Here is a 14217-nt window from a genome sequence, read left to right as displayed (position 1 = left end):
ATTAAGAAAGATCATGTCATAGGTACAGTTTATACATTACACCCAAACAATGCAGAATGCTATTATCTTCGCATGTTGCTGCATGAAGTAAGAGGACTACATCATTTTTAGATCTGAAAACTGTTAACGGCACAGTTCATCTTACATTTCAAAACGCATGAAGAAGCATTAGGATTACTAGAAAATGACAAGCACTGGGAACACACACTAGAAGAGGCAAGTCTTTGCGATTTTCCAAAAAAAATTCGAGAGCTATTTGCTACAATGCTAATGTTTTGCCAATTGTCTGATGCCCTAAAATTATGAAATAAATATAAGGATTATTTAGGTAAAGATGTTAAGCATCGATTAAATCATGAGTTTCAGGCGTTGAACATTCAAATTGATATGAATGATGTTTACAACAAGTGCCTTTTGCTGCTACAAGAAACTTTGTTTTAAATGGGATGATTGCAAATGAATGAATATGGACTACCAAAGCCTCAGCGATCGAATAATAAAATTCAAAATTACGACTATTTAAAAGAATTGGCGTTTGATGTAGTTGAGCAATCAGAAAAAGTGTCCAAAAATGAACCACTGCTCAATGATGCTCAGAGAAAGATATTTGACGAAGTCACGGATAAAATTAATTCCAGTAAAAGAAATATATTTTTAGATGCTCCAGGCGGAACTGGAAAAACTTTGTTAATAAATCTGATAATTGCCGAAATAAGAGCAAATAAATAAATTGCCATTGGTGTTGCGTCCTCTGGAATTGCGGCTACTTTAATTGAAGGTGGAAAAACGGCCCATTCCGCTTTTAAATTACCATTTAATTACATTTTTCGGAGACCTTGGTATGCAACATATCAACACAAAGTGCCATAGCTCAAATATTGCGGGAATGTAAGATCATTGTCTGAGATGAAGTCACCATGGTTCATAAAGGAGCAGTTGAAGCTTTAAATAGAACGCTCCAGGATTTACGACATAATAATGATATGATGGGCGGTGCAACGGTTTTGTTATGTAGAGATTTTAGGCAAACGCTACCTGTTGTACCAAGGAACACACGAGCTGATGAAATGAATGCCTGTTTAAAGTCGCTTTCTTTATGGCTGAAAATTAAAATACTTCATTTGAAAACTAATATGAGAGTTAATCTAAATGGAGATGCTAAGGCAAAAGAGTTCGCAGATTTACTAATTCAAATTGGAGATAAAAAATTAAAAGAAAAGGAAAGTTATATTACCATTATTAAGGAGTTTTGCAAGTTAGCTGGCGATTTGAAAGCGTTAACTGAACACATCTATCCAGACTTAGTAAATCTGCGAAAGAAACCGATTTCATGGCTGAAGGAGTAAGGAATTTTATCACCAAAAGAACGATAGAGCTCAAGAAATCAATCAATTTTTATTACAAAAATTTGACGCAGATGAAATGATGTATAGTTCTATAAAGTTCAGTTGTAGAAAAAGAAGAGACTGTAAATTATCCTGTTGAATTTCTAAATACTCTGAAGCCTTCTGGTATTCAGTTCCATAAATTAACTTTGAAAATTGGAGCTCCTATCATGTTGCTAAGAAATTTGTATCCTTCAAAACTATGTAACGGTACGAGGCTACAAGTTAAAACACTACATAAGAATGTGGTTGAAGCAACTATTATTACTGGTTGTAGCGTTGGTGAATCAGTATTTATTCCTCGCATTCCTTTAATTCCAACTGATTATCCATTCCAATTCAAGAGGCTTCAATTTTCCGTAAAATTATGTTTTGCTATGACGATTAATAAAGCACAAGGGCAAACTTTGAAAAAAGCTGGAATAGATCTGAAAGAGAATTGTTTCTCGCATGGTCAGTTTTATGTTGCATGCTCCAGAGTTAGTTCTGCTATAGACTTGGCCATTTTTAGCAAAGAAGGCAAAACAACTAACATCGTAATTAGTAGAGAAATGTAAGTTCTGCCCAAAAAATTTACATTTTAAAAATTAAATGTAATTAATCAAAATCAATACTAATATTCATTGAATTTAAACAAAAATTCATTAAATTTAAAATCTTTAAAATGTAATGAATTTTACTAAAATTAATAAATGTAAACAAAATTAAATCTCATTAAGTTGTTTTTTATAAAAAGAAAATATAAAAAAAAGCCAAACAAACTCAATAATGTGAGCTTTATATTCATTCCCGCAATCTCTCATACCCTCTGTATACAAATTTAAAATCTCTCATCTTATCTAAATCTTTATTCTCTAATTTTTTATTAAAACGATCAGGATGAAAAACTTGAAATTCATTTAATTCTTTATTTTTAAAAACTACTAATTTTTTTTCACCAATTCGTGTGAGTATTGTTTTAATATATTCAATTGAATATTTGTAATTAATTTCCAATTCATATAATTTTTTTGTTGGAATATTTTGAAGTTACTTCAACGTCTTCATTTATATAGGAAAAAAATAATCAATATTAAAACGTAAGAACTTATCATCATATGAATAAAAACTACATATCATATACAACAAATAAATATATTAAATGTAGTTCTTTCTCAAGAATGCAGTTTCTATTGGCTGGATATCTACTGATGGTTCCAACTGTCAACAAATCTCGTGCTTTAAATGGAATGACATTACCTTTTTCTTCTGCTAATGTATTATTTAAAAATATTCCAAAATCAAAACCAGCGCACCCTTTTTCCGTAAAATGATTTATTTTTCTAATGTATCCATTTTATGGTAACAGATATCTATTAATTTATTCTTTAAATTTTTCTAGCGCGAGATAAGCCCTTTCCCTCTCTAACAAAAATTTAAATTTAATAATACTTGTATGGGGCACTTTATTTATTTCATTCGTTATTTTAGTATCAACGTAATATTTATTAACAACTTCGAATTCATAAGTAGGTTCTGAAACGTTTATTACTCTCTCATTATTAACATCAAACACATCATTTTTTAAAACGATTGCATTATTTTTAAAATATCGTTTATTCACAACATCTGTTGGATCATCGACATTACCAATTTCTTTTGTTTCTTGCATTGAATGCGCCATTATACATTTGTGGAGATTTACTAGGTTATTCCTGAACTTTTTTACTAGTTTCTGTTATGAAATTATTAATACTTAAATTTAAATCATTAAATTTTTTTGTAAATCAGTTTTATCAGTTATATGATTTTCTTCGAATATTTTAAATTTATTAGAATTTTTTTTTGCAGAAGTTTGAAAATCATTATTTAATTTTTCAATATTTTTTTCTGAATTACTTTTATCTGTTATGTGATCTTCTTCTAATATTTTTAATTTATTAGTAGAATCATTATTTAATTCATTGATTATTTTTAACTTATTATCAATATATCTTGTGACCGGAGGGTCAGGAGTCTCTTTGACTCCTCGTCAGGATGTGACACCACTGAGTCGATCGAGACTCGGAAATTGCGAACGCAGAGTTCTGACGTCACGCGAGCGGTCGCGAGTGAGCGGGTACGTTTGTTATGGAGGTGGAGGTAGGAGAATCGAGGAAGTGGGTCACTCAAGACACCGGCTAAGTAACAAGGCAAATTTTAATAAGGGAGTATAACAAAGTACAGCAAGAGGCATAGCTAATTGCGTTTTAGATACGCAGAGAGAGAGAATTTACAAACAATTCGCGAGTTGATAAATACCATAGCGTAAGAGTCTTGGAGCGTCGTTGAGAGAGTCTTGGAGCCGTCGTCGGTATCCTTGAGATGATTTGGTCCCCGGAGTTTCCAATTAAAAGGAACAATTCACAAAATAATCTGCACGGCACTATATTCTTGATATAAGTCCCGGTCTTCGGAAGATGGCGGAAAGGGTTCAGGCGGTAACTAAACGACAACTGCCTGATTCGTCATCGTGCGTTCGTTTTATTTTTTCACTCGGGTTTTTTTCAATGAGGGTTGGGTGTCCAATACGTAAATTTTTCGAAAAGTTCCTGATGGCATACGTCTTGAGGATGGATCATCCTCAACGAGGAAGCAAGTTCGTGGGAAATAAGTTTTTATGGGTTTCTAACTGATCTTGTAATAAAAATGGTGGAGGAAAAAAAATACGAAGTTTTGATTGAACACCTTCGTCCTTTCGCCTGTCACATCGCCCCGGCCTTTCCAAAATCGTGCTTGTTCTGAGTGAGCAATATCGATTTTAATTACTTACAGGAAGTTTTTCTCTCTCTCTCGGGGTGTTAGTTATTGTTTTAATTATATTAATTATTTCCGTCATTACTACAGTTATCGTTACAATTAATTAGTTCCGACAATATCCTGTTACACACGGTATGTTACAATTCCTCGACAGTGAGGGTTTGAACAAGAATAGTGTACTCTCTCTCATAGAAATAAAGCACAATGACGCAATTGTTTCGCGAACCTAGGGTACCTATTACGATTTTCCAGATGTAATATTAAAATTAGTTATTAGCTATAATTTGAGGTTGGGTGTGTGTGGGGTTTTGCTCTTAGCTCTCCCGTTTTGTTACCTTGGTTGAGTGCTATTTCCTCCTTTTGGCAGGCTAGCCTTTCGCTTGGGGATGCGACTTCTTCTAGGAGTTGGGAGGATCCAGGGACGGTCTTCCACTGGTCCTTGACTGCGTAATGCATAGGAATAGGCTGGAGTCGTTTCTTCTGGCTCTTCTCTGGCCTTAGGTTCTATAATTCTCTTTCACTTTCGGATTCATCCTCTAATTCTGTTCTCGTTTCTGATTGCGGTTGAATTTCGGCGAGAATGAACTCGTCCCAAGGATCTACATTGGTCATGGAGGGTTGTATGGTTGTAGGTTGTGTTACCGTTAGGCTAGGAGACTGGGTTAACTCCTGGGATCTTTCGAACTCTTGCCTAGCCGTGCAGTGTTTTAGTCGATTGGCATGTACTTGGATTTGTTTTTTCGTTTGTATGTTTTCAATGAGAAAGGTGACGGGACTTAATTTGGATATGATGCAAAATGGGCCTGACCATCTAGGTGCTAACTTTCTTTTAAATTCTTGAGCAAAGACTACTTCGTTGAGGAAGACTCGGTCCCCTAACTGATAAGTCGGGATTTTATGGGTTCGGCGATGTATCTTTTGACGTTCTCTAGCTGCTGTTTCGGCATGTTCTTGTGCTAATTGATGGGCGTTAGCCACTCGAAGATGAAGTTCCGATGCGAAGTTATCTTCGACATTGTATTTAGTCCGAGTCGGACGAGTGACAAGGTCAAAGGGGTATAGTGGGTCTCGTCCGTACAGCAGAAAAATGGACTATCGTTTGTAGAGGCGTGGACGGTCCTGTTATATGCAAATAGGGCGTAGGGAGTTCACTCATGCCAATCTCGTTGGTCCTATTTTTTGTGTATAGCGCATCGTTGACATTCTTGGCAATGAGTCCGGATATCTTTGCTCATGGTTGGCCAATAAAATAAAGTTCGAAGTTTTTGTTGCATTTTTTGTGCTCTCAAATGTCCTCTGACAGGAGTATCGTGGTAGTATGTAAAATATAGGGAATTAAGACGGATTGGAATAACTAATTGTTCAAGAAAGTCTCCTCGATTGATAGGTTTAAATGATAAAGTGCTCCTTCCTCGTCTAAGAAAAATTCTTCCGTGAGATGTGGATCTTGAGTGGATTCGTCTTCGAGTTGTTGAATTATAAGACTCCATTATTTGTCGCGTCTTTGTAAATCCCGGATCTGAGTCTTCGAATAGATAGGGTCGAGTTCTTCAGTCTCTACAACTTGCTCTGATAGGAATTCGGCTTAACGCATCAGCATTCCTATGACAATCGCCAGGTTTATGTTTTACTTAGAAATCAAATTCTTGCAAGAATATAATCCAGCGGGCTATTCAAGAGTTTGTACTAGAGTCCTTGTTACTCATGAGCCATCTTAATGGGCGGTGATCTGTAAGAATAACGAACTTTCTTCCGTATAAATAGGGCTTGAATTATTTGTTAGCCCAGACAACCGCAAGGCATTCTTTCTCGGTAGTACTATAATTTTTTCGGCTTTCGGAAGATCTGACTGGCGTAAGCAATCGGCATTTCTCCTCTTTCATCCTCTTGTGATAATACTGCCCCTATGGCCTCATTAGAAGCATCTGTGGCTAACAAGAAAGGTTTAGTAAAATTGGCGGATTTTAGAAGTGGTGCCGAGGTAATGATTTTCTTTAGTTTTTCGAAACTCCAGTCTTGTTCTTCTCCCCACTGAAACAGACTATCATTCTTTACAAACTCTGTCAGGGGCTTTGCGATATCTGCATATGATTTTATGTGACGCCGATAATATCCCGTTAACTCTAAAAATGACTTAATATCATGTTTGTTGGCAGGTCTAGGGAAAGTCAATACGCACTGGATTTTGTCGGGATCTGGTCTTATCCCTTCGTTGGAAACGTCGTGGCCCAAGAATTTAATTCGTTGCTGTAAGAAATGGCACTTCTTTGGTTTCAATTTTAAGCCCGCGGCGGCAAGACGCTGGAAGATTTGCTCTGAGTTGGTGGAGATGAGTTTGGAAGTTCGAACTAAAAGTCAAGATATCGTCCATATAGACGAGGCAAGTTTTTCCCTTTAATCCATGAAGAATGAAGTCTGCAGCCTGTTGCCAGGATGCAGGGCTTCCGCAAAGACCCATGGGCATCCGATTCCAATGATAATGACCGTCAGGGCTAGAAAAAGCAGACTTTTCTTTGTCTCTCAGGGCCAATTGCCAGAACCCCAAAAGGGTGTCCATTGTTGAGAAATATTTTGCCTGTCCCATCAAACTGAGGGCTTCCTGGACCAAGGGCAATGGATATGGGTCTGTCTTGGTAACTTTGTTGAGCTTGCGGTAATCTATTACTAGGCGCCATAGCCCTGGCTCTTTCTTCTTGACCAATAACGCTGGAGCTGACCAGGGGGATTTCGAGTGTGATATTATTCCATGATCTAGTAATTCGTCAATGATTTCGTTCATCTTCTCTCTTTGAGCGTATGGTATTCGATAGGGAGGTTGATATATGGGAGAAGCCTCTCCAGTATTAATTTCGTGCTCCACTACTTGACAATAGCCCAAATCATAATCGTGAGTGGCAAAGACTTGTTGATATTTGTATAAAAGGTCTAATAAAGGCTGTTTCTGGTTTTTCCCAATGTGGGACCAGTCGAATAATTGACCGAACTCTTCCTTGGTAAGATTGGAGGTGCTAGATTTGTTGAGAGGACTGGGCATTGTAGGAAGTTTGTCTTCTACTGCCCTCAAGAAGATTCCTACCCTTTCGCCTTTCGCCAGTTTTCTCGGTTGAGTGGAGAAGTTGGTTATGCGGACCGGCACTTGTCCGTCTTTCATAGTTTTTGCCAGGATATCAGTCCCTATAACCCCCTCTTGACTACCAGTGGAGGACTCTATAACCCCAATTTGGCCCTTTTTGCTTATTCCTGATACGTTGGCCACCGTAATTATTTCGGATCTCGGGGGAAGGTTACAATCTGCCACCAGACATACCTCTCGAGGTTGTTCGGAATCAAAGGGTTTTTTCTGATCCTTGCTAACTTGGGGTATTGGTCGATTACGAATCGAGTAACCTTTGGATGGGACCTGCGCGACTCTACGAGGTCGTTTTCTCTCTTCTGGCGCTACGATATTGGAGTTGTTTGAATTGGAGGCTTGTCGAAATGGGACTTCCTCCCCTCCTGGAAGGATGAATGTTTCTCTTGCCAGACAAATCGTCAACTGTTTCGCGGTAATAATATCTCTTCCTAAAAGTCCATCACACGGGTGTGTAATCTGATCATCCACCACATAACACGAGTGAGAAAATTGCAAAGGGCCTATGTCGAATTGAACTTTTTAGGGCTCCGTAGGTGACTATGCCATGGCCCGTAACACTTTGAAACAGAGTCTCTCCCCTACTCCAGTTCCGTTCTACCGGGGTCACTCTGTGTGCTAACGATCGGGATAAAAGGGTGACTTTGGACCCGGTATCTATGGCTAGACGAGCCGTACATCCGTTTATGTTACACGAGAGATTGGGCTCGGAATCTCGATTGAATGCCCGGATTTTTCCCTTACTTCTGAACCGTGAAGGCATTCCCTTTTGGGAGAGGTATGAATCTCCTGTGGTCGGCCCTCGCACATTTCGGTATCCTTCCCTTTTAGGAAATTTTCGGTAAGTATCCCTCTTGCGGTTCCGCCAATTTACCTTACTAATTTGCCCATATGTCAGTTTCCTGGGTGGTCGGGAGTTGGCTCTCCTTCTTTCGGGTTGCGACCCCCTGTATATATTTCTAGTCCCATATCGGGGAGCATATGTAGCATCTCGGTTCTCGGTCCTATTTCGATCTAAAGGAGGGTATCGGGGCCCTTGGGAGTCATCGTCTAGTTTCCCTCGAACTGGATATTGGGATCGGGACTCGCCATAGGCTCTAGGGCACCAGAATCTGGGGTTTCTGCGTTGCGGGTCTCCCTGACTCCTTTCTTGAGTTCCTAATCGTTGTAATTGCTTCTGTATCTCCTTCCTGCTTCGAATCGGTAGGATTATTTATGCTTCTAACTATTGCTCGTGATGTTGCTGTTAATTGTTCTATGGTCTCTTTGCTTATAGCAGCCTGTACCGCCTTATCGAACGTATCCGGGTCACGTGACATCACGGGTCTTTTTATACGATCATTTAATCCGTGGAGAAATTGCACTAATAATCTTTCATCTCGTTCCTTTTGTTGACATCTTCTAATAACTTCCCTTTCGTGAGCGTCCCCACTAGTTTGTTCCACCATTGTGTCCATGGCTAACATTTGTAAGCGAACCGCATAGGTTTGCACATCCTCATCTCGCGCTTGGACGCAGGCATGAAATTTTTGCAATCGTAACGACATTGGGCATCCTCTCAAATCTCTTCAATCATTAGTCTTTTGAATTCGTCATAGGTTTCGACCTCCTTCATCTTTGCATCCTTCCACGCAAAATCTCGGGCTATCCCCGTTACCTTTAGTTTTGTGATTCCTAGATATGTCACCAACCTGTTAGTTTTGCGATCTTCGTCTAAGGACTCGAAGAAATCAGTGACCTTAAGCCCCTCTATTTCTCCTGCAAAGAGGGCATTAATGGAATCATGCCCCCTAATCCGCCTGCTGCCGTACTTCCTGCCGTTCTCCTCGCTCGGCCTTCACCTCTTGTCTCCATTTTAATTTCAATTTCTGCCGAAAAAGTGATCCCGCTCTGACACCACTGGCACCAAAGTGATCCCACTTCTGACACCACTGTGACCGGAGGGTCTGGATCTCTTTGACTCCTCGTCAGGATGTGACACCACCGAGTCGATCGAGACTCGGAAATCGCGACGCAGAGTTCTTCGTCCGCGAGCGGTCGCGAGTGAGCGGGTACGTTCGCGGTAGGAGGTGGAGGTAGGAGAACCGAGGAAGTGAGTCACTCAAGACACCGGCTAAGTAACAAGGCTAATTTTAATAAGGGAGTATAACAAAAGTACAACAAGACGCATAGCTAATACGGACGTATTTCTAGATACGCGGAGAGAGAGAGTTTACAAACGATTCGCGAGTTGATAAATACCTTAGAGAGTCTTGGAGCCGGCGTCGGGTATCCTTGCGATGATACGATCCACGGAGAATCACGATTTGAAGGAACAGTCACAAGATAATCCGCACTATGGTCTTGGTATAAATCCACAAGGGTCTTGGTTCGGAAGATGGCGGGAAGAGTTCCGGATTATTGTCCCGATAACTAAACGACGACTGCCGGATTCGTCATCGTTCGTTCGTTTTATTTTTTCACTCGGGTTTTTTCCATGAGGGTCGGGTGTCCAATACGTAAATTTCTTCTAAAAGTTCCTGGTGGCATACGTCCCGAGGATGGGTCATCCTCAACGAGGAAGCAAGTTTGTGGGAAATAAGTTTTTATGGGTTTCCAACTGATCTTGTGATAAAAATGGTGGAGAAAAAAAAATTCGAAGTTTTGATTGAACACCTTCGTCTTTTCGTCCGTCACATATTCCCCTTGGTTGGCAGCATCGTTTTCTTCTGTTGGATGTTCGCAATATTTTAAGATCTTATTTTGCATATCATAATTTCTATCATACGTTAATTTGAAACTATTACCCGGAGGACCAAAAAAACCTTCTTTTAGTTCATCATAATAATGACCAAAAAGAAACCACGCCATTTAATTACTTTAAAGTTTTAATAGTTTTAAAAGTCCTGTTGTACATATTCATAATTTCTTTTCTTTTTTCAACTAAAACGAAATAAAATTTTTATGGTTTAGTAGGTGTTTCTCTTAATTGCCAAAAGAATTCAATTTTCAAATCATCTACATTATTAAAAGAAGGGTGATTAGAAACATCAAAATGAAATTATTGGATACAGTCTCCCATAGTTTGTATTAACTTACTAAACAACCAGACTCTGTGTTATTAGTATTTAATCCTCCCGCTAAGAAATCAGAATAATATCTCGAATAATCTAATTCTCCCGGTTTAAAGCTAACATTGGATGAAGTCCTGGCAAATCGGAATTTATCCTGACCGGCTCGGAAAAATGGCAAGAAAGATTTCCCATTTTTAAATCAGGAGATATAAACAATACAAGCAACTATAGAGGAATCGCATTGTTAAATACTGTTAGCAAAATCTTTTCAACGATCCTATGTAAAAGACTTATATTTTGAGTAGAGAGTGAGCATATTATGTCAGAGATGCAAGCGGGTTATCGTCAAGGGTATTCCACAGTGGATCATATTTTTGTTTTGTAGAATTTATTAAAAGAAAGGCTAGCCAAAAAACGCCAAAAGGTATATACTTGTTTTTGTGGATTTCCAGGCTGCATTTGACTCAGTGAATCATCTGAAATTATTGGAGGAGGCTTTGGCTGATTTGAAAGTTATAAAAATATTGGTTATAATATATATATATAAAGTTATAAAATATTGAATTTACTGCGATCGATGTACACGAATACTTCAGCATTTTTGATGGTTAATAGTACTACTACTGTATCCTTCCACTGTAACAAAGGAGTTCGGCAGGGATGTCCGCTAAGTCCATTACTGGTATTCTTTATATATCGATGGTTTGGTTAAATAGATTGAATGAGATATCAAGATTTAATGGCTTATGGGTTAGGCAATAAGTACTTAAATCAAGGTTCTGTTGTATGCGGATGATGTGGTTGATTATGGCTGATAGCCCGTTTGAATTACAGCAGGCAATTGATGGTCTTATGAGTTTCTCAACTGAGATGGACTTACGAGATTAATAAAAAAAAAACTAAGATAATGGTTTTTCCAAAATGGTAAGCAAAAGATTCAAGTAAGCTTAAATGGTTTTTGGATAAACAAGAGATTGAAATAGTTTAAAAAATATAAGTTAGTACCTGGGCCTTTGGTTCAAATATAATCTTAATATGAAAGACCACTTTGAGATTACTGCGGAAAAAGCAAAAGGTGCTTTGATGAAATTATCTACAATTGTTAATATCCCAGGGTTAGCCTTTGTACGCTCCACACTTTCAAGGTTTGTTTGATTTCAACCAATTAAATCCCGTTTTGTCGTATGAGTGCTCAGATCTGCGGGTTTTTGGAAACTGAATGTCAACAATTTTGAGTAATTCACAGAGCATTTTCAAAGAAAAATGGTTGGGCCTCCAGTTTCATGCCATCGAATGTCGGCTGTTCTGTGGGAAACTGGGACGCGGGTTTCCACTGAAAATCTTCTTTATAAACGCAAGTTCTAAAAATATTATGTATAAATATTGGAATTACATAGGGATAGGCTACCTAGAATCAGTATCAAAAGAATGTGGATGAAAGCAAAGAGTTATTCATGGTGGCTGGATTTTAAAAATTGGCTGGAACGATTGGGATTTGGTGATATGGTTATTGAAGAGACAAACTGAAAGAACGAATTACCGCTCCATAGTAATTGAGATGTAAGAGATCTAGAACTGCCAGAAAATGAAGAATCTGACTGAATAGTTCTTGGGTTTGCTACGATATTTATCGCTCCGGTTAAACCTGAGTTTGGGCAGGGGCAGGATATTTAAGGAATGTTGGAATCTCTATTGTGATGAAGAAACAGATTGCGAAACTGCGGTTAAACTGTTTTATGTCAAGAAGTGCTTCTTTGGTGTGCATAATTTGTAATCAGATATGTAGTTATAGTGAAAGGTGCTTCCATATGATTAGTAATTGTGGAAATGATATGTACGGTGAATACTTAAAAATGTTGCATGTGGTGGTTCTAACTCCAATTTTGTGGATCTGCTAAAATTTAACAAGATGTTAAAGAAATTAGATAGTTTGAGTTAATACAATTTATTGTTTTGTTCTTCTCCCCCTTTGATATTGTATTGAATTATATGTCAAATAAATTACTATTATTATTATAATATTAATTAAGGAAGAGTTAAAATCCCAAATCTTTTCCATTTATTAGTATAAAAATTTCCTTGAATCCCTGTTTTTAATATCAATCTTTGGCTTTAGTTAATAATATTTTTTTAACTCTGTTTTCTACAGGTGGGAAAAAGATTTTTTAGAATAAAATACTTCTCAAGTTTTATTTTTTAACAAACTGGCTATCGCCCTTATCCCTCAACAACAGATTTAGCCTGACCTTCCTAATAAATTTGACAAAACCTCTTACCAGCCATGTTTAAATTGCATCGATAAATATATTTCCACAACATTAAATACTTTTTAACTTTCGAACTAACAGTCTATGTTTATTATAATTCATTTATTTAGTCTAAAATTAAACGAAAAACAACTCTCTGTTTATTAAGGTCAATTAAATTATCATCCTGATCGGTTATCCACATTCGAATTCTATAAATATAATGATTTCTATTGATGTCAGCAAATATGGGATTAATCTCTTCAATTTTTATCAAACTTCCAGGTGGATGAGAGGGTGTGAAAGAATAAAGAATATCACTCGTGAAATCGTTGTACTCTACTCCACTGATTACATCGCAATGAATATGAATATTATCGATTCTTTTTTGAAATATTTGCTATGTATTTTTCTTTCTGTTCTTCATCTTCATATATCTTTGGTTCGAAACCTAATAACTCGTGGAGTTTTCCTTTACTCAGATCAATTTTATATCCAGGTTCTAAATGAATTATAAATCTCGTTGTTGCAAAATGAATTCCAAACTTTATAGGAGGAGCAATTCCAAAGAATTTTACTAAAAAGTTATTTAGTTCTCGAAGAGTGTAATTTCCATTTTCTATCGTTACATCATACCACTTTGTTTTATCAAAATATCTAAAGGTATTGTTATTAAATTTTTCATCGATATTATGCCAAGAAACCCACATAGACATTGATTTCAGAGCTAATTTTGAATTATTTACAGGTATTGGAGTTTTAAACTCGATTGTAAAGTCTTCTGATTTATCAGCATTTTTCGAATCTAAGACTATTAGTTTCATTTATATAAAACAAAATTCTCATTAAACTCGCTCGGTTCTTGTGTAAATGAGTATAGAACTTCAATGGGAGATTTACCTTTATTTCTTTCTACTATATATTTCATGCAATAGTAACCACATCTAACAGATGTAGGATTCTGAAGAAAAACTAGAGTTATATCTTATTTCTTTTTTAGATGTTTTTAAATATTTTATGATTTCTTTCGGAATTATCTTCTTTTCAATCTTACATTTTTTAACTTATATTCTCCAAAAAGATCAAAGAATTCAACGAAGGGATATTTGGGATTATTATAATAACAAACTCAGTGTGTGCCATTTCCAGTTGAAATATCTAAATTAATTATACCGTTTTCAAATTTTCTAATTGTTTTCGGTAATAGATCAACTGTAAACACACCTCTAAAACCTTTTTCATTTTTTATATTATCATTTATCGTCTCATTGGATATTCCCAATTCTGAATCACTCCTTTCCCCCCTAATTTGAAATTTTTCCATATTGGACCTAAAGGGTCTTTTGGAAGAAGGAGACCGCCTTTTTTTATTACATCCTGATCCAGTTACTTTATCTAAAGCTTTTTTAACTCCCCATCCTGCTGCACCTGATAAGGCTCCTGTAGCTAAAGTTGTTAAAATTGGAATTAAAAATGGTAAGAAACCTCCATTCTTTTTTAATTGTGTTTTACTTATTTTTATTCTCTTTCCTTCATTAATATTTTTTATTTGAGTTTTTGTTAAAAACATATCATGATTAGGAGGTTTAGATTTATCTATTTGTAAATTTATTTCTTCATCATTC

The 14217-nt window shown here is 36.9% G+C and overlaps 1 protein-coding gene across 1 annotated transcript; it reads left to right on the top strand.

Annotated features, from left to right (window-relative positions):
- The first annotated feature begins 917 nt into the window (after nt 1–917).
- On the top strand, nt 918–1346 carry LOC136968854 (uncharacterized). The gene has a single exon (XM_067262904.1). It carries the CDS (start codon nt 918–920, stop codon nt 1344–1346), a length of 429 nt encoding a protein of 142 aa, XP_067119005.1.
- Nucleotides 1347–14217: the final 12871 nt, after the last annotated feature.

The sequence above is a fragment of the Centruroides vittatus genome, unplaced genomic scaffold (assembly GCF_030686945.1).
Source record: "Centruroides vittatus isolate TY-2023 unplaced genomic scaffold, ASM3068694v2 contig_164, whole genome shotgun sequence".
NCBI lineage: Eukaryota > Metazoa > Arthropoda > Arachnida > Scorpiones > Buthidae > Centruroides > Centruroides vittatus.
This window is presented reverse-complemented; position numbering and strand designations above follow the sequence as displayed.

Excerpts from the sequence above, each read along its gene's own strand:
- LOC136968854 (XM_067262904.1), top strand. The coding sequence starts at position 918 with ATGGTTCATAAAGGAGCAGTTGAAGCTTTAAATAGAACGCTCCAGGAT.